The following is a 27,399-nucleotide window of genomic DNA, read 5'->3' on the forward strand; positions in this document are numbered from 1 at the left end:
AATATGGCTAGATGCCTTTCTGTCAGACCTTCAGGGGAATGCACTGTTAAAGGGAATCTGTCACTAGGTTATTGATACATAGTTTGAGAGCAGCATAATGTATGTGCAGAGATCTTGATTCCAGCGGTGACACTTACTGGTCTACTTGGTGCAGTTTCATAAAATCACTGTTTTCTCTGCTGCAGATCTACCAGATCTCTGAATGCTGAACCCTGTATAACAACGCCCCCACACCAATGATTGCCAGCTTTCTGCGTACACTGTGCTAATCAGTCGTGGGGGTGGGGTTACATAGAGCAGGATAACTACATGGCTCAAGGCAACACTAGAACAAGAAGCCCAGTAAGTACATTGCTGGAATCAGGGTTTCTGCACCTACACTCAAACCCCTTTTCATAGCACAAATTTTTCTTATTAAAATACAGTACAGCAATTCAATATGCTATGCACACTGCCATTTTAATGCCAATCAAATTAGAACATGGTGTCAGAACTTCAGTCATAAAATAATATCTGAGCAGATAGTTAAAGGGGATTTCCCATGAACAAAGTTAAATTTAATCAATAGATCTTGTAATAATAATTTTCACAATTGGATATGTTTAAATAAAATGTTCCTGTGCTGAGATAATCTTATAAATGTGCCCCAGCTGTGTACTGTGTAATGCTGTGTCTGATACTGCAGGAACATGGTCTGATCATACCACATCTCCTGGGTTGGGGAGGAAGCAAAAGAGTATACCGACAGTAGGAAAACTCCTTTAACCCCTTAACTACCGCCGATACGCCTTTTAACGGAGGTCATTAAGGGGCCTTATTTTTTTAGCGCCACTTTTTAACGGCGCTGAGAAATAAGGTTATAGCGCTCCCCAGCGTCAGAAAATCTTGGAGGTCTCGGCTACCAGGGGTTGGTGAGACCCTGGAGAACATGATTCGGGTTGGTTTTCACCATGCAAAGTCTTGTGATCTCCGTTATTCACCGAATAATGGCGATTACAAAAAAAGTCTGATTTTCAATTAATTTCTCTCCTTTCTTATATGATCTAGCATACCAGAGGACCGCCATCCCCAGATCCTCCGACTTCGTCCCCTGGCCCTCCGTGTCATCTTCCCGGAAGAAAATGGTGGGAATATGCGCCCGCCGAGATCTGCTGGCCGGTACCCGGCAACAATAGGAGATTTTTCCTATTGGTTAATTTTGATCACCGTGATAGGGTCTATCACAGTGATCAAAATAAAAAAAAATATTAAATCAAATCCCCTTTTGTCACCTCCTTATTTAGGTAAAAATAAGAAAATAAAAAATATATATATTCTTTTCCATTCTTTGCAGTTAGTTTTAGGGTTGGGGTTAGAGCTAGGGTTGGGGTTATGAGATAGGGTTAGGCTTGTGTTGGGGGTACGGTTGTGGTGTTGGGGTTACGGTTGTGGTGTTGGGGTTAGGGATGTGGTGTTGGGGTTAGGGATGTGGTGGGGTCATGGTTGTGGTAGGGATTAGGGTTAGAGGTGTGTTGGGGTCATGGTTGTGGTTATGGTTGGGATTAGGGTTAGAGGTGTATTGGGGTTAGGGTTGTGTTAGGGTTGTAGTTAGAATTCGGGGGTTTCCACTGTTTAGGTACATCAGGGGGCCTCCAAACGCGACATGTCACTCGCCTTTGATTTCAGCCAATTTTGAGTTCAAAAAGTCAAACGGTGGTCCCTCCCTTCTGAGCCCTGCCATGTGCCCAACAGTGGCTTTCCCCCACATATGGGGTATTGGCGTACTCAAGAGAAATTGCATAACAAATTTTGAGGTCCATTTTCTCCTGATACCTTTTTGAAAATAAAAAAGTTTGGGTCCAAAGTAAATTTTTTTGTGAAAAAAAGTAAAATGTTAATTTTTTCCTTCCACATTGCTTTAGCTCTCGTGAAGCATCTGAAGGGTTAATAAACGTCTTGAGTGTGGTTTTGCGCACCTTGATGGGTGCAGTATTTGACTGGTCTCACTTTTGGGTATTTTCTGTCATATTGACCCCCACAAACTCACTTCAAATGTGAGGTGGTCCCTAAAAAAAATGGTTTTGTGAATATTGTTGGAAAAATGAGAAATCACTGGTCAAATTTTAACGCTTAAAACTTCCTAACGAAAAAAAAAATTATGTCTCCAAAACTGTGCTTATGTAAAGTTGACATGTGGGAAATGTTATTTATTAACTATTTTGTGTGACATGACTCTCTGATTTAAGGGCACAAAAATTAAAAGTTTGAAAATTGCAAAATTTTCAACATTTTAGCCAAATTTTTCATGAATAAACGCAAGACATATCGAAGAAATTTTACCACTAACATAAAGTACAATATGTCACAAAAAAACAGTCTCAGAATCAGTGGGATCCGTTGAAGCGTTCCAGAGCTATAACTTCATAAAGTGACAGTGGTCAGAATTGAAAAATTGGCCTGGTCATTAAGGTCAAAATTTGCTTGGTCACTAAGGGGTTAAACTCTTAATTTTGGAAGTCAGCGATAGTAAACAATTTTGGATATTCCCATGCCTATAACCAATTAAAATATCTTTCAACTACATCCATTTTAGAAAGTAAACAAGGTAAAGAAGCAACTATTGGGAAAAAAGGTGTGTAAAACTTACTGTCTATTAACTCTTCATCTTCATGAACCTCCCGAAATATCTTGTGGAATGATACATTATGCTTTGATAGCTGCAATTTTCAAAGAAAATATAATGAAAGAGTTAAAAAGTTTATGGAAATCATACAGGCTAACATTTGGAAAAAGTGAAAGTGAAAAATTAGAAAACAAATTGAATATTTGTAGGAGTGAAAAACATAGAATTGTTTTCTTAAATTTTCCGTTTTATAGCCGTACATTGCTTGTGATGGAACGGCGCCTCTCCGCTGCAGGATCATTCTCTAATATCCTCAGGGATGAAGGATGGTCGTAAGTTTTTGACCTACAAAAAAAAAAAAAAAAATACCAATGTATTCAATGTGAAATAAAAGGTAGTGGAGACAAAGATCACTGAGGAAAAGTGCAGTGATGGACTCTACACATCTCCTTTTGTATAAATTAGGAAATGCACAAATAATAGCTGTAATTTCGGTTTCTTCTGAGACCTCATGCAAATGCCTGTATGTGGATTCTTCCTACATCCTCTGACCTGGAAGCAGCCCTCTGGGTTTTAGCACTAAGGGCTCATTTCCACTTGCGAGAAAAATGGACGAGTGCAATCCGATAAAAAATCGGATTGCACTCGGACCAATGTTATTCAATAGGTGTCTTTTCATTTGCGATTTTTTTCTCAGCCGAAATCGGACTGAGAAAAAAAATCGCAGCATGCTGCGATTTGCTGCGAGTCTCGCCAATGCAAGTCAATGGGTGCGTGAAAAAAAACGCATGGAATACGGACCATCCGTATTCCGTCCGTTTTTTACGGATACATTACCATTCTGTGGCATAGAACACTGTAAATGACTGTATAAAAATAGTTGCAGAGAAAAAAAACGGATTGCATACGGATGTCATACGGATGTAAAATGGATGGTGCGATTAAAAATCGCATTGCACTCGCATAACACTCGCATGACAATCGCATACGCTACATCCGTTTTTTCGGTCCAGATTACGGACCGTTTTTTCTCTTGCAAGTGGAAATGAGCCCTAAGTTGTGCTTCTTGATGTGCTATTTTTCATTAGCGGTGAGAGATTGCAAAGGCCATAACTAGCACGAATGGACAATAAATCAAGTCAATCGGAGAATGTTAAAGGGCACTTTAGACAGACGGATGTAAACTATAGGCCAAATGATTGGTAATGTGATACTTCGGTCCCTATGCGCTTTGTATATTGTCAGCAGCACATCCCCCTTTACATGAGGAGATATTCTGATGCCAACGATGATTTTTAGATCTGCTTATAAATCTGATCTACCAACAAACATTTGCCATACTCATTTGTCTGCTGATCACTGCCATGTTTACAAGGGTCAATAATCAGGAATAAGCACTAAGATTGTCGGCCTATGTAAAGTGGTCTTTATAATGTTATTTGGTTGTAAGCAGAGACATATGTGCACAATCAGTTGTACCTATTGATTGGTAGATTATTGTTGCTATATGTAAAGCCGGCCATACACATTAGAGAGCTGTCATCAGCAGCCTCTCCAATACACACAAGCGCTAGATGGGTTGAGCGTTTTCTATTAGAAAGCTGTCGTCAGAGAAAAAAAAAAAGTGGTCAGCAGTCCGAAATCGCCCAGTGATCAGTTGTCCGGGACTACCCATCGATATCGACTGACATTAGTCTAATGTGTATGAGGGCCTTACTCCCTTCACGAACTTGGGATTTTCAGTTTTTGCATTTCCATTTCTTGCTCCCCTTCTTCCCAGAGCCATAACTTTTTTATTTTTCCGTCAATATGGCCATGTGAGGGCTTATTTTTTGTGGGACGAGTTGTACTTTTGAACGACGCTATTGGTTTTACCATAACGTGTACTGCAAAACGGGAAAAAAATAAAAAGTGTGGAGAAATTGCAAAAAAAAATGCAATCCTACAAGTATTTCTTTTTTTTTACCAAGTTTACTAAATGCTAAAACTGACCTGCCATTATGATTCTCCAGGTCATTACAGGTGCATGGACACCAAACATGTCTAGGTTCTTTTTTATTTAGGTGGTGAAAAAAAAATTCCAACATTTGTTAAAAAAAATTTAAAAAAAACAAAAAAATTAAATGGCTCCGTTCTTGTAGCATTTTTAGCTATCTGGGGCTGAGTGTGGGCTTACATTTTGCACACGAAGCTGACTTTTTTCTTAATACCCTTTTGGGGTAGATACAATGTTTTGTTTGCCGTTATTGCATTTTATTGCAATGCTGCAGCGACCAAAAAAACAATTTTGGTGGTTTGATTTTTTATTCTCATCACTCCTCTTACCAATCGGATTAATCCTTCTTATATTTTGATAGATCGGGCATTTCTGAACACAGCGATACCAAATATGTTCCTTTTTTTATTGTTTTATTTTGAATGGGGCAAAAAGGGGGCGATTTGAACTTCTATATTTTTAATATTTTTTAAAACTTTTTTTTTTTTTTTTACATGCTTCAATAGTCTCCCTAGGAGACTTGAAGCTGCGATCTTCTGATCGCTTGTGCTACACAAGCTAAAATCATCATCTGCTATGAATGCCACACGCCCCCTGAGGAAGGAAGCTGTGCGCTTCCGAAACGCGCGTCGGGGAGGGTGGAGGTCCACACGTGTTCGGTCTACAGACTTCTAGGTAGGTCACGCTGACATGTGGTCACTGTATAAAGTTTGTGTTGCGCACTTGTGCTTGTGATATGTTTCCAGCATGTGTGGTCCCTTACCAGTGATGTGTTTTGCTTCACCGCCTATTCCAGTTATGCCCCTGTCTCTTGCTCTTGCATGTGGTTTTTAATAATAAAGATATTTCTATTTTGTGCTATTTTGTGTTACTCATGGACTTCTTTCCACCATTCTGTCTGTGGTTGTATTAGTGATTCTTGGTGGGTCCTGATTTGTCCCATTACCTGGGTGTGAATGCTTTTCATCTACTACACTGGTAGTTACTTATTAATACTATGAGGCATTCCTCCAATTGTGTGCGTTTATCTGTTTACTACTATGAATGGCGGCCATGGGGTGGTGCTCATAACAGATTGGCAATGACAACTAGAGGGGTTTCCTGCAGACGCCAGGTTGTCATGCCAATCCATGGACGACCCGCGATCTTGTGACAGGGCACAGATTGATAGCGGCATTTAACCAAATCAGCTGTCATGTGCTGGAAAAGATGCACTGGAGCCCACATCAAAGGGGAATACATGACCTATATACGTCATTGGTCATGAAGGGGTTTATGCGTAATCGGCGTTTTCATTTTATTTTCATAAAAGAATAGAACACATGGAAAGAATACATTTTGTAATATATTTTATGTGAGAAATCTGCTTTTTTTCCTTGCCAGAACTGATCATTTTTTCTCAAAATTCTCAATTCACAGGTAAAATCTGTATTCAATGAAGAAGTATTTTCCCATTACTGAGGTAGCAGATGACGGTTGGTACCGATAAGATTCTATGGAGAATGACGAAAAAAGGAGGTAAATGCACAACTCCTCCCTCCTCCTCCCGACGACATAGGAGATGGCAGTAGCTACTGATAAGATTCTATCTCAGTAATGGGAAAGTCTGTCTTCACTGAAAACAGATTTTACCTGTAAATTGAGAATTTTGAGAATAAATGATCACTCCAGGAGGAGAAGGAAGCGGATTTTTCTGATAAGAAATATCACAAAGTTCCTTTTTTTCATGTGTACTGTTGACTTACGAAATAAAGAGTAACCGTGGTTCTAATTTCTAAGTGACTGCATCTGCTAAAAATGTGCTTTATTGGCCATAAAAGAAAGAAAGCTTGCAAATGGATCTTGTACCTTCCGCAATGCTCTGCTTTTTATCAGCCACTGTACAGGTGGAAAAGGTCCACAATAAAACGAACCTTACTGTTTGTGTTTGCCCTATAGTGCCAAGAATTTGCATTGTTAAATATTGTAACTAAAGATACATTGGGATAAATTCTGTGCAGAATGGCAAATTGAATACAGAGCCAGACCATGTGTCTTTCTGCAAACAACAAGATCCGTTGGGATAGCTATAGGTACACCTTTGCATCAAACCACCTGTTCTTTATCTGTGACCCGTGTACAGCATGCTCGCATGACGTTTTAGTCAGTTGTCAGGCAGTCAAAAACTATACTATGTGTTTTTCAGGCGGAAACAACTGCAGGAAACGGCGACATTTATTTATTTAATTTATTTATTTTTTATACTGGAGTGTTTTTGTTAAAGTTTCCTGAAATGTTTAGTGAGTGTGCTCTACTAAAAAAAAAAAAATTTTTACCAATTTTTTAAAATTTTTTTAATCCTTAGGGTCCCTTTCCACTTGCGAGATAAAAAACGGTCCGTAATCTGGACCGAAAAAACGGATGGAACGTATGCGATTGTCATGCGAGTGTCATGCGAGTGCAATGCGAGTGCAATGCGATTTGTAATCGCATCATCCGTATGACATCAGTATGACATCCGTATTGCTGTCTGATTTTTACGCACCAGTGTCCTTTGAAAAGCCGGCAATTCAGCGCCGTGTACAGTAAAATCACACTGACAGGTTAGAATAGAGTAGATATATGCACATAGAATGTGTATATATACATATATACATGTCAGTGAGACTCCTATATATGTATATTAATATTTAATGCAGCGCTAGATAGCTTAAAAGCCTCTAATTCAATTGCCGGCTTTTTCCTTCTCCTTCACAAACCCGACAGGATATGAGACATGGTTTACATACAGTAAACCATCTCATATCCCCATTTTTTTTGTACATTCCACACTACTAATGTTAATAGTGTGTATGTGCAAAATTTGGCCGCTGTAGCTGCTCAAATAAAGGGTTAAATGGCGAAAAAAATTGGCGTGGGCTCCCGCGCAATTTTCTCCGCCAGAGTGGTAAAGCCAGTGACTGAGGGCAGATATTAATAGCCAGGAGAGGGTCCATGGTTATTGCCCCCCCCCCCCCGTGGCTAAAAACATCTGCCCCCAGCCACCCCAGAAAAGGCACATCTGGAAGAAGCGCCTATTCTGGCACTTGGCCACTCTCTTCCCACTCCCGTGTAGCGGTGGGATATGGGGTAATGAAGGGTTAATGTCACCTTGCTATTGTAAGGTGACATTAAGCCAGATTAATAATGGAGAGGCGTCAATTATGTCACCTATCCATTATTAATCCAATTGTTTGAAAGGGTTAAAAAACACACACACACACACACACACGATTAAAAAGTATTTTAATGAAAGAAACAAACAGGTTGTTTTAATAATTTATTGCTCTCTCAATCCATCAGCAACACCCTCGCTTGGCAAAATAATAAACACACAATATACATACCTTCTGATGTCCTATCACGTCCCACGAGGTAATCCATCTGAAGGGGTTAACTAATATTACAGGCATGAGCTGCACTAAATCACTCGCTCGTGCCTGTAATCCCCGGGTGCTGAAAGGAAAGCAGAGTGATCTATACTTACAATCAGTCGCGGTGATGCGCCCCTGCTGGATGTTCTCATGAACTGCAGCCTGGGAACTTTTTCCCACGCTCCAGGTCATATGAGGACATCCACTAGGGGGCGCATCACCGTGACTGAAGGTAACTATAGGTCAATGACCTACATTTCCTTCATTTGCCGGGGAATTACAAGCACGAGCACAGCTGCATTTGCAGGGCTCCTGCTTGTAAATTATTTTAACCCCTTCAGATGGATTACCTCGTGGGACGTGACGGGTCAGCAGAAGGTATGTATATTGTGTGTTTATTGTTTTGCCAAGCGAGGGTCTGCAAATGGATTGAGAGAGCAATAAAATATTAAAACAACCGCTGTGTTTATTTCATTAAAATACTTTAAAATCATGTGTGTGTGTTTTTTAACCCTTTCAAACAATTGGATTAATAATGGATAGGTGTCATAATTGACGCCTCTCCATTATTAATCTGGCTTAATGTCACCTTTCAATAGCAAGGTGGCATTAACCCTTCATTACCCCATATCCCACCGCTACAGGGAGTGGGAAGAGAGAGGCCAAGTGCCAGAATAGGCGCATCTTCCAGATGTGCCTTTTCTGGGGTGGCTGGGGGCAGATGTTTTTAGCCACGGGGGGGCCAATAACCATGGACCCTCTCCTGGCTATTAATATCTGCCGTCAGTCACTGGCTTTACCACTCTGGCGGAGAAAATTGCGCGGGAGCCCACACCAATTTTTTCCGCCATTTAACCCTTTAATTTCATAGCTAGAGCCCCCAAATTGTGCACACAGACACTTGTTACATTAGTGAAGAGGAATATGTAATAAAAAAAGGGATATAAGATGGTTTACTGTATGTCGGGTTTGTGAAGGAGAAGGAAAAAGCCGGCAATTGAATTAGAGGCTTTTAAGCTATCTAGCGCTGCATTAAATATAAATATACATATATAGGTGTCTCACTGACATATATATATGTATATATACCTATTCTATGTGTATATATATCTTCTCTATTCTAACCTGTCAGTGTGATTTTACTGCACACCGCACTGAATTGCCGGCTTTTCAAAGGACACTGGTGCGTAAAAATCGGACAGAACTCGCACGGTGCGAGTGCTGAGATATTTTTTTCTCGCACCCATTGACTTGCATTGGCGAGTCCCGTCCGAGAATCGCAGCAATACGCAGCATGCTGCGATTTTTTTCTCAGCCGATCCAGATTTTTCTCAGTCAGATTTCGGGTGAGAAAAAAAATCGCAAAAGAAAAGACACCTATTAAATAACATTGGTCCGAGTGCAATCCGATTTTTAATCGGATTGCACGCATCCGTTTTCCTCGCAAGTGGAAAAGGACCCTTAAAGCAATGAATAAAATGCTAGAATTTTTTAAACTGAAAAAGCTCACAAAAGACGCCCAGTCGTCTTTTGGGTGTTTTTTTCCCGTCTCCCCATTGACATTTATTGTAAACTATGGAGGGGCTTCACAGCAGAAAATGCATGAAGAATGGACATCACTTTTTTTTTTAACTGCTTGGCATTTTGGTAACCTGAAGTGGTTAAAAGATGCTCAATAGCCTGAATGCATGAACACAAAGCCATTTTTCAACAAAAATTACCGGAATAGGAGTGTTTCAAGTGCTTTTTGAGAACTTTTTTTAGCCATTCTTTGCCATAGACCCCCAAAAAAAGGAATTGTAGTAGGTGAAATAACTGCCCTAGGAATATATTTAGCAACACTTTCACAAGGTGTACTTCCATTCACCTTTGACTTCAGGCTTCACTAATAGTACAGCAGTCGGTAGTCTGAATCGCCAACTACTGGTGAATGTAAACGTTAGGCAATTCAGCAACATGGTCGATATCATATATTTTATTTGATCAGTTTAAAAAATTCCTTTCTTATTATTTATAAATGCTCACACCTGGTCAAGCCTCCAACTCTCTCAGCTTTCTCACCAACATCCCCAAGAAGAGGTTCTTCAAGACTGAAGGACTTAATGTCTGCAAGTCGTTTTTTGCTCTTCTTCACTTTCACTGTGCCCAATGAAGAATCCGGAGAAATACTAAACAGAATATGAAGAAATTAAAGCAAAGCATAGTAAGAAGGATTTCAAATATACTTGAATGTCTCAACATTGAAGTTTCAACACCAAACAGGAAAAGTTGTGGAATTTTGGAAATCACACAATGGATAGACATGTTAATGATATGTAACCGCACTACTGGTTCCATGACCTCATTGATAAAATGCCAAGGCGTGTAAGGGCATGTATTTCTACACGTGGCGCACATACTTGATACTGAATAAATCAAGATGCTTTGAAGATTTCTAGTTTTCATAATTTGCAGGTCAACAACATGGCTATCTATCCTGCAATTTCTATAATTCCACAACTTTTCCCTCTTGGTGCTGCAATTTCAATGTTAAAAAAAAAAGACTTGTACAAACAATAAAGACATAACAGAATAACACAATTCAGATACCTAAAGGAGTGAGCACCTTGCTTGCTGCTTACAATCTATGAGGAAATAGGGGGGACACGAAAGGTAAATGGTAAAAAGTGCTTGTATTGTACAGTCCGGCTATCAATATAATAAGGTATTCACATAACACTGCATGAACCGGTCACTAGCCAGTATGTGTACAGTACAGACACAGATGTGCATGGTGGGTGTGCGAAAAGATACTGCGAGAGTCATGATTTTGAAGAAGACTTTGTATGGGCTAAACAGAAATAGTTATATAAGTAAGGTGAGTTGATAGGCCAGTCTAAAAAAAAAAAAGTGTTTTTAGGGCATGCTTAAAATTGTGGGTATTGACGATTAATCAAATTGTTCTGTGTAGCGCATTCCAAAGAATTAATGCAGCACACAAGAAGTCTTGGAGACGATAATGGGAGGTTCGGACTATTGAGGATGTTAGTTTTATGCCATTAGCAGAATGGAGGGCACGGGTAGGGTGGTAGACTGAGACGAGGGAAGAGATGTAGGGGGGGGGGTGCTGAATCATGGGGAGATTTGAAGGTGAGAGTGGTAAGTTTCTATTGAATTATGTAATGGATGGGCAACAAGTGCAACAACTGGCACAGGGTAAAGGCATCAGTGTAATGGTTGGCGAGGAATATAATCCTGATTGCTGCATTCAGGACAGATTGGAGAGATGAGAGTTTAGCAAGAGGGAGACTGATTATTAAGAGTTGCAATAATCTATACAAGAATGAATAAGAGCTACATTGAGAGTTTTTGCCGAATCAAAAGTAAGAAAAGGTCAAATTCTAGAGATGTTTTTGTGATGTAGGTGACATGAGTGGGCGAGTGATCAATATGGGGAGTGAAGGAAAGATCTGAATGAAAAATGACCCCAAGACAGCAGGCATGTTGCTGGGAAGTAATAGAGGAACCACACACGGAAATGGCAATATCGGGTACAGGTAGGTTAGTGGAGGGAGGAAACACAAGGAGTTCAGTTTTTGAAAGAGGGAGGACATGATGATAGAGACAGCAGAAAGACAATCATTGGAATTTGTAGTAATGCATGGGTGATATCAGAAGACGATGTATATAATCGGGTGTCATCAGCATCGAGATAGTACTGAAAGCTGAATCTACCGATTGTCCAATAGTGGCCATGTATAAGGAGAAGAGGAGGGGGCCTAGGACTGAACCCTGAGGAACCTCTACAGTAAAAAGAAGGGGAGAGAAAGAGGAGCCAGCAAAAGATGCAATGAAGGATCGTTAAGAGAGGTAGTAGGAGAACCAGAAGAGAACTCTATGTCTGAGGCCGATAGAACGGAGTATAGTGAGGAGGAGCTGGTGATTGACAGAGTCGAATGCTGAAGAAAGATCTAGGAGAATCAGCATGGAGTAGTGACCATTAGATTTAGCTGTTAGCAGATCATTAGAGACTTTAGTGAGGGCAGTTTCAGTAGAGTGTAAAGAGCAGAAATCAGATTGTAAAAGGTCAAGAAGAGAGTGATCTGAGATAGCAGAGGATTAGATGGGAGTGGACCAAGCTTGCCAGGAGTTTAGAGATGAAGGGGAGATTAGAGACAGGTCTTTAGTTCTGGTGGAGGGATGTTTTTTTAAATAATGGGTGCATGCTGGCGTGTTTAAATGAGGATGATAAAGAGATTAAATATATGTTAGTTAGGCGAGTGGTGACAACTGAGGAAAGGGACTGGAGAAGATGTGAGGGAATAGGGTCACTGGTGCAGGTAGTAGGGCAAGAAGATGCACGGAGTCTGGTCACATCTTCCGTGACCGATTCAAAGAGAGAAAGTGAGGTAGATGCAGTGCTGAAAGGAGGACAATGCATGATATTAGGGGATTGGGAGAAATTTTCTGTGGATATGGTCAATATTTTCTTTTAAATAATTGGCCAGCGCTGAGGTCGACGGTGGGGGCCCCTATAATGGCAAGTGTGATCATTATATACCAAAAGAATATAAATTGTATTCTTATGAGCATCAAGCTCAGTAAAAGCTATTCCTACTACTGTGAGACTTCTTTGAGATGAGCATCTAAAACTGTCTTAAAAGGAGAGCTTCTCAAAGAGATAATTACAGAGATCTACATTTACTTAGATCATCAATTAGAGATGAGCAAAATTATTTAAACTACCGTGGTTCGGCATCCAGTTCAGTTCTTCATGGCAGATGGACCAAATCATTGGTTATGTTGTCAACTCTCTGTGCACTGTTGCCACTTAAAATGTCCCCGCAGCGACATGATGTACATTGTGGGGGCCTAGTAAGAAGCACAAGTGCCAAGGATGCCACGCAAAGGATTGCCGATGCAGAAGTGAGCACTTCCCAGGTCCAGGAGCTGGGCACCGGACCAGGGTAATTAGAATCGCTTTTGCTCATCTCTAAAGTCAGCATTTGTTTCTCAAAAAAAAGACACAAAATACTTAATAGCACTGACACTCTAAGGTTATGTTCACAAGTTGCATTTCTTGCTGCATTTTTTTCTCTTGGCCGTAAAGCAGCTGCTTATTTTACAAAAAAAAAAAAAAAAAAAAAGCAGGATTTGCTGCGTTTCTCATGCTGATAAAGTTTAGTGCCTGTTGTTCCTGAGTTTCTTGCACCAAAAACACAGCAAAACCCGATACCTGTGTTTTTGTTGCTTTTTTGCGCTTACTTATTGCTTTTTTGGGGTGAAAAAATGCTGCTGTTATCTAAAAACGCAGCAGTTTTCCAATTCAGTTAGGAAAAACACCTACAGTGCCTTGCAAAAGTATTCGGCTCCCTGGAACTTTTCAACCTTTTCCCACATATCATGCTTCAAACATAAAGGTAGCAAATATAAATTTTTGGTGAAGAATCAACAACAAGGGGAATACAATTGTGAAGTTGAACAAAATTTATTGGTTATTTTAAATTTTTGTGGAAATTCAAAAACTGAAAAATGGGGCGTGCAATATTATTCGGCCCCTTTAACTTAATAATTTGTTGCGCCACCTTTTGCTGCGATTACAGCTGCGAGTCACTTGGGGTATGTCTCTATCAGTTTTGTACATTCAGAGACTGAAATTCTTGCCCATTCTTCCTTGGCAAATAGCTCGAGCTCAGTGAGGTTTGATGGAGATCGTTTGTGAACAGCAGTTTTCAGCTCTTTCCACAGATTCTCGATTGGATTGATGGCTGGACTTTGACTAGGCCATTCTAACACCTGGATACGTTTATTTGTGAACCATTCCATTGTAGATTTTGCTTTATGTTTGGGATCTTTGTCTTGTTAGAAGACAAATCTCCGTCCCAGTCTCAGGTCTTTTGCAGACTCCAACAGGTTTTCTTCAAGAATGGTCCTGTATTTGGCTCCATCCATCTTCCCATCAATTTTAACCAACTTCCCTGTTCGTGCTGAAGAAAAGCAGGCCCAAACCATGATGCTGCCACCACCATGTTTGACAGGGGGGATGGTGTGTTCATGGTGATGAGCTGTGTTGCCTTTACGCCAAACATATCATTTGGCATTGTTGCCAAAAAGTTAGATTTTGGTTTCATCTGACCAGAGCACCTTCTTCCACATGTTTGGTGTGTCTCCCAGGTGGCTTGTGGCAAACTTTAAACGACACTTTTCATGGCTCTCTTTGAGAAATGGCTTTTTTCTTGCCACTCTTCCATAAAGGCCAGATTTGTGCAGTGTACGACTGATTGTTGACCTATGGACAGACTGTCCCACCTCAGCTGTAGATCACTGCAGTTCATCCAGAGTGATCATGGGCCTCTTGGCTGCATCTCTGATCAGTCTTCTCCTTATTTGAAATGAAAGTTTAGAGGGACAGCCGGGTCTTGGTAGATTTGCAGTGGTATGATACGCCTTCCATTTCAATATGATTGCTTGCACAGTGCTCCTTGGGATGTTTTGGAAGTCATTTTGTATACAAATCCGACTTTAAACTTCTCCACAACAGTATCACGGACCTGCCTGTTGTGTTCCTTGGTCTTCATGATGCTCTTTGTGCTTCAAACAGAACCCTGAGACTATCACGGAGCAGGTGCATTTATACGGAGACTTGATTACATACAGGTGGATTATATTTATCATCATTAGGCATTTAAGACAACACTGGATCATTCAGAGATCAAAAAAGAAGAGAATGTCCAGCTTCATAGAATCCGTAAAAAAGAGTTTTCTTTATTCACAAACTTTAAACATAGAGGATGCAGACTTCAGCACGAACCATATGGGTAAGAATCTCAATGTGTTTCTGGAGACTAAGCTGCCTTAATCATGACATGACATGACATGGCGTCATGATTAAGGCAGCTTAGTCTCCAGAAACGCATTGAGATTCTTACCCATATGGTTTGGGCTGAAGTCTGTATCCTCTATGTTTAAAGTTTGTGAATAAAGAAAACTCTTTTTTACGGATTCGGTGAAGCTGGACATTCTCTTCTTTTTTGGACTTTATACGCCTGGACACAGCGGGTCTGTGCTCCTGAGGTTTTGTTTATGCATCACGGGTGAGCTGGCTTATATTTCTTCTTTCATCATTCAGAGATCCACAATGAACTTCTGGAGTGAGTTTGCTGCACTGAAAGTAAAGGGGCAGAATAATATCGCACGCCCCACTTTTCAGTTTTTGAATTTCCACAAAAATTTTAAATAACCAATAAATTTCGTTCAACTTCACAATTGTGTTCCACTTGTTTTTGATTCTTCACCAAAAATTTACATTTGGTATCTTTATGTATGAAGCATGATATGTGGGAAAAGGTTCCAGGGAGACTAATACTTTCACAAGGCACTGTATGTGTGCACATGATGTTTCTGAAATCTCATATCTTTAGCTGATACTGTAAAATGCAGCTTTTATTTTGCATACAAAAAAAAAACTCAGCAAACACACAACGTGTGAACATAGCCTTATTCCTTACATGTGACATTTTAATAGTAAGGATTTTACAACATGTGTTTGATAAGTGGGAAGCCAAAATTGTTTCCATTATCAGATGGTGTATTTTATTGGGAATCAATTTTGGTTTCCATGATAATCATACCTCATCATACCATCGTCACTCTCTATGTGGAGTACATGGGGATTACGTTACTGGTCTAAAAATCAGAATATTTTATAATCTGACATACTTCATATACAGCATTGGCTTTGGTGTGATTTGTGTAAAACAGTCTGGTGTGTGACAATAATTACGCTGCATACTATTAGACTGTCAGGGCGGTACTATGATTGGAGATGCATGTTGTGTAGTAATATACATATTAAAAGGATCACTTGAGTTCAATGCAACTATTTATGTGACATTCCAGTGTCTTTATGACAGATGGCATATATTGCATATATAATACATATGCTATACTCATTGATTTGAATCGGTGAGTCTCATCCGATCTCAGAGTGAAATCGCAGCATGCTGCGATTTTTTTCCACAGATTTTACCAGTGAAAAAAAAATTGGTCATCTCATAAGCACTGCCCCACTGAATAACGTGGGTCTGTGTGCTACCCGATAAAAAAAAAAAAAAAAAAAAAAAAAATCAGACAGCACTTGCCCGATTTCTTCGGTGGTGTTAGATAGCCCTAAAGCCGGGGGACAGATGAGCGTATGAAAAATTGTCTCATTTTCATCCAAAAACTCAAGACAGTTTTCACCTGCATAATCATCCGAATAGGAGATGTAAAATTTGCAATATTGCATCACAAAAAAAAAATTCTACATTATTGGTTATCTTGAATAAAATTACTATAAAAAATGTGTGGGTAATATAAAACACATATTACTACCTCTTTACAAATTTCGGAACACTAAGGGTATGTGCAGACATTCAGTAATCGGCAGCGGTTAGGACACAGCACATGTCTGCTGACCTCAAAGCTGCTGGCTATTGAACACAGGTGATTCTGCATGTGTTCACTGAACAGTGCGGAATCATCATGTCCAATACATTGTACAGGTGAGATTTATTTTGCGGAGACTCGCGTCATGCTGCGGTCTGGAAAGACAGGCCGCATGTCCATCTTCGGGAGTGATCCATGGGTGTCTCTTGACACATAGTGGGCATTGGATTTCTTGAAAACCCATCCACTATGCTGTAACATCTCAACACTGCGGGTTGGACGCTGTGGAACTGGTAAGCCAAACCTCCGACTCAGACTCCTCAATTTCCCCGACTCAGACTCTTCAATTTCCCTGACCTCCGACCCCACAGTACTGGTCACTACTGAGCCTGTACATAAAGGGCAGCACAGATTCATCTCACCTCCGACCCCACAACACTGGTCACTACTGAGCATGTACATAAAGTGCAGCACAGATTCATCTCACCTCCGACCCCACAGCACTGATCACTACTGAGCCTGTACATAACGTGCAGCACAGACTCATCTCACCTCCAACCCCACAGCACTGGTCACTACTGAGCAGGAACATAATGTGCAGCACAGATTCATCTCGCCTCCGACCCCACAGCACTGATCACTACTGAGCCTGTACATAACGTGCAGCACAGATTCATCTCACCTCCAACCCCACAGCACTGGTCACTACTGAGCAGGAACATAATGTGCAGCACAGATTCATCTCGCCTCCGACCCCACAGCACTGGTCACTACTGAGCCTGTACATAAAGTGCAGCACAGATTCATCTCACCTCCGACCACACAGCACTGGTCACTACTGAGCATGTACATAAAGTGCAGCACAGATTCATCTCGCCTCCGACCCCACAGCACTGGTCACTACTGAGCATGTACATAAAGTGCAGCACAGATTCATCTCACCTCCAACCCCACAGCACTGGTCACTACTGAGCCTGTACATAAAGTGCAGCACAGATTCATCTCACCTCCAACCCCACAGCACTGGTCACTACTGAGCCTGTACATACAGTGCAGCACAGACTCATCTTACCTCCAACCCCACAGCACTGGTCACTACTGAGCAGGAACATAATGTGCAGTACAGACTCATCTCAACTAAAAGCCTAGATCCTTAGGTCAGGAACAGAACTGACACTTAGGCCTGGTCACACGTGCGTGTGTAATGCGAGAAACTCGCATGAGTCTCTTGCATCAATACCCGACACTCGGGACCGGAGTTTGCAGCTGCATGCATTTCTATGCAGCCACACGCTCCGGTCCCAAGTGCCAGCAGCAGTGCTGGGACTTGATGCGAGTTTCTCGCATTGAACTCGCAAGTGTGACCCCAGCCTTTATAGGACATTTCACAACTTTCCCAAATTCTTATGGAAACATTTACAGCACATCCTGCACTATACTACCGTACCCAATGTATTATATATTTTAGGAATCTGTCCATTTTATACCAAGTCCACCAAAATGGTCACCGACTCCACAGCACTGCTCATCATACCTTTGTGGTCTCACACTTTCATAAATAAAAGTAATAATAATTACTTACCATACATATTTTACATCAGTGTGACATTAGTATTTATACGTGCACAGTTTAAAATGTATTGTGCATGATAAAATAGTTTCTTCAGTTACTAATGGCAATGCATCCATACCAATGGGGTATAATATGGATGTCCCATATGGCATCTTATTATTTTATGCCCCCATAGATTTGTATAGGCGAGTCTCATCCAGCACACGGACGAGGATGGTGCACGCTGCCACTGGCTTTCCACTTGGACACTCGCTATTGCTTTACATTGGCAAGTATGATTTTTATTCAGACAGCACACAGTCATATTATATGGGCAGCATGGTGGCTCAGTGGTTAGCAATACAGTGCTGGGGTCCTGGGTTCAAATCCCACCAAGAACAACATCTTTGTATGTTCTCCCCTGGGTTTCCTCCCAAACTCCAATGACATACTGATAGGGAATCTACATTGTGAGCCCCAGTGGGGACAGTGATGATAAGGTCTGTAACGCACTGCGGAATGAATGGCACTATATGGCCGGGATCACACATACGCGAGATACGGCCGAGTCTCGCATGTGAAAACCCTCCTCTGGCGCCGGCACTCCGGAGCGGAGCGTGCAGCTCCATGTATTGCTGTGCGGTCGCACACTCTGCTCCGGAGTGCTGGCGCCTGAGGAGGGATTTCACCTGCGAGACTCAGCCGTATCTCGCGTATGTATGATCTCGGCTTATAAGTGAAGAAAATAAATATGTCCATTGTCTTTACCACACTTTTAAGCTAAGTTCACACAAGTGTGAATAAAAATCATCCCATTTTCATCCAGAAATAATGGACGATTTTACATTCATTTTTATACATCAGCAGTTATTAAAATTTACAAAACTAAATAGTTTCTTATGTGAAAGAATTGCAACGTATCTGTAAAAATCGACTGCTATGCGGTAGATCCGGATGGGACCATAGACTTTAATGGTTGAGTCTCATCCAAAATACAGAAGATGCTACTAGTGCATGCTGCGACTTTTTTCACACGGATATTTAGATCATCTTTTTTTTTTTAGGGGTCTCTGCTATACATCTTACCGTCTCAGGTTCTTACCAATAATTCAGGGGTTTATTAATGGCCGCAGCGGCCTCACCTAATGTACTCTTTATATGCAACGGGCTCCAGTTGTACATTTCAAAAGTCTCGTTTGAACAGTTCAATCGAAGTCCGAGTTTTGTTAATTTTTTCCCACGTGCAGCGCACGGACTGAAAATACGGTGGTGTGAACGTGGCCTGTCTGTTATATGTCAGGTTGCAAAATTTGTAAGCGACTCAGCCCATACACGACTAAAGATGACTTATCATTGGGCTGTAGGCATAGCAAACAGTGCAAGGTGATCGCCACAGGCAGGAATGGTCTCATGACTGCGGACCGCTGAGGCAGGCATGCCGTGCTCCAGTCTGTACTCCGCACAGTACATTAGGCTTTTCCCAACCATTTCCTGTTCTTTGGTGCGGGCAATCTAAGATATAACACCCTGGCACATCCAAGATATAACACCCAGGCACATCCAAAACACCCTAGGGCATCTAAGCTACAGCACCCTGGCACATCCAAGATATAACACCCAGGCACATTCAAAACACCCTGGCACATCCATAACACCCTAGGGCATCTAAGCTACAGCACCCTGGCACATCGAAAACACCCTGGCACATCCATAACACCCTGGGGAATCTAAGCTACAGCACCCTGGCACATCGAAAACACCCTGGGGCATCTAAGCTACAGCACCCTGGCACATCCAAGATATAACACCCAGGCACATTCAAAACACCCTGGCACATCCATAACACCCTAGGGCATCTAAGCTACAGCACCCTGGCACATCGAAAACACCCTGGCACATCGAAAACACCCTGGGGCATCTAAGCTACAGCACCCTGGCACATCGAAAACACCCTGGGGCATCTAAGCTACAGCACCCTGGCACATTCATACTACCCTGGCACATCTATAACACCCTGGCACATCCAGGCTATAACACCCTGGCACATCCAGGCTATAACACCCTGGCACATCCAGGCTATAACACCCTGGCACATCCAGGCAATAACACCCTGGCACATCCAGGCAATAACACCCTGGCACATCCAGGCTATAACACCCTGGCACATCCAGGCTATAACACCCTGGCACATCCAGGCTATAACACCCTGGCACATCCAGGCTATAACACCCTGGCACATCCAGGCTATAACACCCTGGCACATCCAGGCAATAACACCCTGGCACATCCAGGCAATAACACCCTGGCACATCCAGGCAATAACACCCTGGCACATCCAGGCAATAACACCCTGGCACATCCAGGCTATAACACCCTGGCACATCCAGGCTATAACACCCTGGCACATCCAGGCTATAACACCCTGGCACATCCAGGCTATAACACCCTGGCAGATGGCAGCAGACTCTACAGCGCTGTAATTACATGGCAGAAGCTCATCACGACGTGGGCACATAAGCCAGTCACCTGCTGAGTGCTGCCGAGTACCGAGCACCGCTGCAGACGCTCCTGACCGCTGCAGACCCTCCTCACCACACACGTATAGCTGCATACCTGATAGGCAACGTGGCACTCTCCCGACCAGCCCTGCCGATCAGCTTCATGCTTGGCACAGTGAGAGCGGATGCCTAAACCAGTCTTAAGAACTTCACCAAGTCTGTGGGCAAACACAGGAGTCCGTCATATTCCCACACAGGACGCTTCTGTTCTGCCGTCCACCCCCCTCAGCTCACACTGACAGTCCCGCCTTCACACACCACACTGACGCCATAGAGGCAGTCCCTGCCATGTACACACTGTACAGGAAGCCGGGGATGGGTGGCACTCAGCCAGGCCCTGCTTTACTGTGGGTGTGTCCACTGTACCAGCTGGAATGTCATATGACTGCTTTCTGTAGGCAATGATTATAGTGCGAGCGAAAAAGTGAAAGGAGTTCTAGGTGATGATGGTGGACTGTAGTATTCCCGCCCAATTTTCTGAGGGAGTAGTAACACGAAATGCTCCAACTAGGAAAGTGAGGAGCAGACCATGTGGGCGACTGGGTGTAAAATCGGGAAAGAATACCAGCGCCATGTTCTACCTGGCGACCTCCATACTACATCATGAAATAGCCCCACTTTCTGAGCCCATAAAGTCAATGTTTTGTGTAGGTGAGGTCTTCAGAACTCTGAACTATGGAAAATGACGCTTTTTACCCAACGCTCATTCATGGGGCCGCGAGTCCCCCGTTTCTGACCAGGCGCATTTTCAGGGTTATTTTGTACATGTGTGAAGAGCTGTAATTTTCTCGTTCGGATATTAAAATCATTTTTGCATTTTTTTTTTCGTGTTCTGTGATTGTCATATTCTCTTTTATTTTCCTCTGATACTGGTGGGAGAATAAAGGAAATACGCTTTTGTTTATCACATTTTTAATGACTAAAATACATTTTAAATTTGTTCCTTTTTCTTTAACACATTTTATATATCAGACACATGCTTTATCTTTTTTTCGACGGAGACAGGGCCAATATCAGCGCTTTTTTTTCTTCACATATTGTGCCCAACATAAAGTCATAAAAGGCTGGGTGGTGGGAACGATTTTAACATTTAATTAATTTTTTTTTTTACTTGATCTCTCAGGTACTGTATCTGGGGCTGGTATATTAGCACAGTTACAGGGAAAATTCACCCTCTTGTGCGCATAACACAGCTTAGGCTACGTTCACATTTGCGGTCAGCGCCGCAGCGTCGGGCTCCGCAGCGTCGTCGCATGCGTCATGCGCCCCTATATTTAACATGGGGGCGCATGGACATGCGTTGTGCTGCGTTTTGCGCCGCATGGCCGCAAGCGTTGGACGCAAGAAACGCATCAAGTTGCATTTTTTTTGCGTCCAACTTTCGGCCAAAAAGGACGCATGCGGCGCAAAACGCAGCGTTTTAGCGTGCGTTTTGCCGCGTTTTTGTTTGCGTTGTGCGCTGCGGCGCCGACGCTGCGGCGCACAACGCAAATGTGAACGTAGCCTTACTGGGACTCCTAGGAGAAAGCAGCTCTGCTTTTTCCTTACACCTAGAGCTGACATGATCACTGAGTCTGGAGGTGGAAGCACTATCAGTATTTATTCAGCACTGGGTATACAGCAATCGGGAAGGCAGAGAAGGTAATAAACCATTGCTGCCTTCTTTATGGGGAGCTCAGCTGTATTTGACATCCGACTCACTGCGCCCGCAGCAGCATGATCTTGTGCAGCTGCTACAGTATACTATATAGTTACATTTTACAATGTTAGAGTAGAATACGGACTGCATGGACACATATACATTTATTGTCTATAGGTCATCTGGAGGTAGTTAAGCAAGCTAAAAAGTCAATGTTATCGGCAACACATTGCCCCGTATAAACAAATGTGCTGCCGATATCATGATATTCTATGGGCAAAAATCGATCCTATCAACGACAGAATGGTCATCATTTTGCAGGCTCGGACTGGCCCACAGGGTAACGGGAATCTCCCGGTGGGCCCCTGTGCAGATACGGGCCCCCAACCCCACTATATAGGCAGTACTTGGCATAATTCACTTGATTCACTCTGTACAGAAAAAAAACAGCATCTCATCATTCATTAACCACGCCACCCAGTTTATTATTATATAGAGATATAGGTAAATTTGTGAACCAGTGTAGTGTAATATTTGTATGCAGGTGAAAAGTGGGCCCCCCAAAGTCAGTTACTGGTGGGCCCCTGGCACCCCAGTCCGACACTGTCAGTTTGCCTAAATAGGTCCAAACCTGACTTATTTTAGTCTGGATTATCTCAGCGGGGTCATAACTTGTAGCTACTATACATTTATGTATTAAATAACTTAGGAAATAAAATCTATTTAAAGGTTATCACATAGCACAGTAGCACTACATCGATTTTTTTTTTCTACTCTTTAGAAATTATTTTAAATTAGAATTTCATATTTCAGAATTACTTTAAAAATCTAAAAAAGCAGATTGCCATTTCAGATTAGTTCTTACCAGCTTGTCATATCCTGTCCAATTCTGTCGCAAAACAGCTGTTTTTTATTTTCGGCTTTTTATTTCAGACTGTCAAATCAAAATCTGACAAATTTGCCTCATGTTATGTCTTCATACCAGGGCCGGACTGGCCATCTGGAAAATGCCAGAAGGGCCAGTCTGGTCATGGGCTGCCTTGTCTGCTACATTGTTAGCAGAATTGGTGTTCTCTAGACACAAACTGTTAAGAGTTGTGATGGAGCACAAAGTTGCCAACTCCATCACTTATCCCAGCAGGCCACGGGAATGATTAGAAATATTGGTCATGTAGTAAATCTCCATCCAGGGTAATATTAGTAATATGCAGCGCCCCAGAGTCCTGGTCGTTGCAGTAATGTCGCTCTTCCACCAGGGGGAGTGATGTTACGTCTGATGGCACTAAAGGAGATCACGTGACCAGGTATCACAGTCACACACTACACTTCACACTCCGGCCACCAGGGGGAGCAAAGGGTTCTATCTATTAGGCCACTCCTCACACTTGGGTAAAACTGGGGGTTGGATAGGAAGTTAGGGAGAGAACGCTACTGGGTGAGACCCAGAAAAGACCTGTCAGGCAGACAGGGGGAGAAGGAGGAACATCTGAGCTGCAGACAGAGGTCCCTGTCAGGGGTGGGATCCTGGCAGAGACTTGGCAAGAGATAGAACGTTACGGAGCTGCGCCTGCACCTCATTGCGGCAGCATCTTAAGAAAGGTCAAGAAGCGAAGTATATTGTGGAGAAGTGAGAAACGAGATCACAGCACAAGGAGATAATACCAGGAGGAGTCCTGCCTTAAGATCGGCAACATCCTTCTGAGGCGCGTAGCCGGTGGCCGGAACACCGAGGGAGTAATAGGCTCTATGCATTACTTCAAACAACCGCAGGACAGTTAATTCCAAGTTGGCTGCCCAACCTTTAACCTAATGAAGACAACGGAGGCAAATTGTGGGAGAGGGGCGTCACTAGGGTCGCTATAAAATAGCTCCAGGCCTACCCCGTCATACGGGTCGTCCTATCCATACCATCTGGGGGACGGAGAGAGAGAAACAGAAACATACACGACAGTTGTGAGGACTATCCCGTGGTGCTCAGCAGGGAGGTACTACAACAAACAGGCGCTAGTAGGAAGGCTACTGATTTCCACCTGCAAAGGGAACTCTGGATGTGCCTTCGGACCGGCCGGTCTCAGCCAGCCCTGTTAGCAGTGCTCTGGATTGTGGATGCCAAAGTCTACAGTAAAAGGTAAAGAGACTGCAACCCTGTGTCCTCGTTATTTACTGCGACCTACACCATTACCATCTACTCATCAAGGGAAGCCCTGGGGACATACTTCACCTGTGGGAAGGTATACCATCTAGCTACCATTCCATCACCCCAGCGGACCCCTAGCAGCGTCGGTCACCCTGACCGAACACCACAAGTGGCGTCACGAACACTTGACAAACTACACCTTTAATTGGGCTCCCCTTAGCAGGGCCACGGACCAGGTCGGGCCACCGTGACATCCCCGGATCCAAGACAGAGGGACCCGGTACCGAGTACCCCACTGCCCTGCGCCTGGGGGCGATCCAACTTTATTTCATCTGGTGCTTGGGGACGGGGACAGCATGGGCCTGTGTGATTTCAAATGCCAGGGCTGAATTTCAGTCCCAGTCCGTACCTGCTTCATACTATCTACTATGTCTGGGTAGCACGGTGGCGCAGTGGTTAGCACTACAGCCTTGCAGCGCTGGAGTCCTGGGTTCAAACCCCACCAAGGACAACATCTGCAAGTAGTTTGTATGTTCTCTCCGTGTTTGCGTGGGTTTCCTCTGGGCACTCTGGTTTCCTCCCACATTCCAAAGACATACAGATAGGGAATTTAGATTGTGAGCTCCATCGGGGACAGTGATGATAATGTGTGCAAACTGTAAAGCGCTGCGGAATATGTTAGCGCTATATAAAAATAAAGATTATTAGGTCAAACCTTCAGGTCTTTTCTCTTTGAATCCATATTTAAAAGATTAAAATAAATAAAATACACACCAAATACTGCATGTTGAATGCAACAGACTTTCCTCTTATTGCCAATCCCGACCAGTTGGTGCTGACTTCATGTATTCTGTGTATTATTTTAGATGCCTGAAGTATTTTTTGGAACAAGCAGACATAGTATAGCACTGTGGAACAGTTTTAGAGTAATAAAAACAGAATTCTGCTTAACAACTCAAACTCCAAATGCCCAGTCAGTAACTGGTATAAACAGTTTTTATGTGGTCCACATGGAAACCAAACCATAAACCACCCTACTACTGTTTTGCCAAAAATGAACCTTGATTTTATATGGATTTTATTGATTATTACATGCAGTCTTTTTATATTTTTATGAGTCTGCATAATTCCTACTTTTACACTGTATGACTGGTTCAGAGTACTTTATGTACTTTCTTACTAAAGGCATTGGGCCCGATTCATGAAAGCTTTCACACAAGAATTCTATCGTAAAAGCTTTGTTCACGCCAATCTTGATGAATCTGACTCTTTGAGTGAAGGATATATAGAACAGCGTTTACATTTAACCAGCATGAACCAGAAGGCATTTGCAACTAATTTGGAATTGGAAGGGGGAAAGTTTGCTGTATTTCTCTTTATCTAAGACTAAGAACACTGGTAGAACACAATGTAAATTTGCATTTTTGAAGACATATGAGGAGTGGAGGTATAGCAAGGAAGAGACACAGTAGCGTAGCTACTGGGGGGGCAGAGGGGGCGGTCGCCCCGGGCCCCGCGCTCTGAGGGGGCCCACCCGGAGCTACGCTACTGTAACTGTATCGGCGCTCGCAGCGCGCCAATACAGTTACATTCTGCGGCAGAGCAGGGAGAATCGATCCCCTGCTCTGCCGCTATGGGGCCCCTGAGCAGGCGGGGGGGCCCGGTGCCAGCAGTGGGCCCCCCGCCCGTCATTGCACGGTGAGCTGTATCGGCATGTATCCAATACAGCTCACCGCAGTGATGAGGGACGGAGCGCTGCGCTCCTCCCATCATCCCCCACACCGTCTGACAGCGGGCACGATGACGTCACCGCACAGCGCCCGCTGTCAGATGAGCGGGAGCAGGGAGCGCCGCTGGAACAAGGAGGAAGAGAGGTGAGTATTTCTTTACTGTGTTTTATATGGGGGCTGCTTGATCTGCCTGGGGGGGGTGCCTTATTCTACAGTATCTGCCTATAAGGGGGGAGTGCTGCCTTATACACAGGATCTGCCTATAGGGGGGAGTGCTGCCTTATACACAGGATCTGCCTGTGGGGGGGGGGGTTGTGCTGCCTTATACACAGGATCTGCCTGTGGGGGGGAGTGCTGCCTTATACACAGGATCTGCCTATAGGGGGGAGTGCTGCCTTATATACAGGATCTGCCTATAGGGGGGAGTGCTGCCTTATACACAGGATCTGCCTATAGGGGGGGAGTGCTGCCTTATATACAGGATCTGCCTATAAGGGGGGGAGTGCTGCCTTATACACAGGATCTGCCTATAGGGGGGGAGTGCTGCCTTATATACAGGATCTGAGTATAAGGGGGGAGTGCTGCCTTATTCTGCTGTATCTGCCTATGGGGGGGGAGTGCTGCCTTATACACAGGATCTGCCTATAGGGGGGAGTGCTGCCTTATTCTACAGGATCTGCCTATGGGGGGGGGGGAGTGCTGCCTTATTCTACAGGATCTACCTATGGGGGGAGTGCTGCCTTATTCTACAGGATCTGCCTATGGGGGGAGTGCTGCCTTATTCTACAGGATCTACCTTTGGGGGGTGCTGCCGCATTCTACAGGATCTGCCCATGGGGGGTGCTGCCTTATACTACAGGGTCTGCCTATGGGGGTGCTGCCTTGTGCTATATTGAGGACTATCTGGCACATTATACTATATGGAGGTTATCTATGGGGCCATCATACAGTGTGGGGATTACAGTGTTGGAGCCATCAAACAGTTTGAAGGCTACTAACGGGTCAGTATACTGTGTGGGTGGTACTATACAGTTAGGGGACATTATACTGTGTATAGGGGAGCTGTACAGGGGGGAGGCTCAGGACATTATTAAATGTAAAGTGGGCAGTTATTGTAATAGGGGAACTCAGGTTACTGTGACTATCAAAGGGGCACACAGAGGGCATTATTATTTTCTAGGGGGCAAAATGTGGGCTCTGTTTTCTACGGCACTTGCACCCGGCATTACTATATTATAGAGGGGTGCTTTAGAATTTAGAGGGTACAGAGAACCACAGAGTAGGTGCAGTAATAGGGTCACATACGGCAGCAGAGGCTCAGTATTGGGGTATCAGGGGCAGTAATAGGGACACATACGGCAGCAGTGGCTCAGTATTGGGGTATCAG

At 43.2% G+C, this 27,399-nt stretch overlaps 1 protein-coding gene across 2 annotated transcripts in view; it reads right to left on the reverse strand.

Moving 5' to 3' along the window:
- The window catches only part of LOC143785131 (GRAM domain-containing protein 2B-like), a 121,695-nt gene that overhangs the window by 52,519 nt on the left and 41,777 nt on the right, over window positions 1-27,399 (reverse strand). The window contains exons 1-4 of one of the 2 annotated variants that reach the window (XM_077273818.1): window positions 20,562-20,820; window positions 10,018-10,158; window positions 2,863-2,947; window positions 2,627-2,696 (exon numbers count right to left, since the gene is read on the reverse strand). In XM_077273818.1, the coding sequence (XP_077129933.1) occupies window positions 2,627-2,696; window positions 2,863-2,947; window positions 10,018-10,158; window positions 20,562-20,611 (346 nt within the window). In that variant the 5' untranslated portion in view covers window positions 20,612-20,820. Of the gene's footprint in view, window positions 1-2,626; window positions 2,697-2,862; window positions 2,948-10,017; window positions 10,159-20,561; window positions 20,821-27,399 lie in introns of those variants that run through there. The other variant, XM_077273810.1, reaches the window with a different exon arrangement.

The sequence above is a fragment of the Ranitomeya variabilis genome, chromosome 1 (genome assembly GCF_051348905.1).
Source record: "Ranitomeya variabilis isolate aRanVar5 chromosome 1, aRanVar5.hap1, whole genome shotgun sequence".
Taxonomy (NCBI): Eukaryota; Metazoa; Chordata; class Amphibia; order Anura; family Dendrobatidae; genus Ranitomeya; species Ranitomeya variabilis.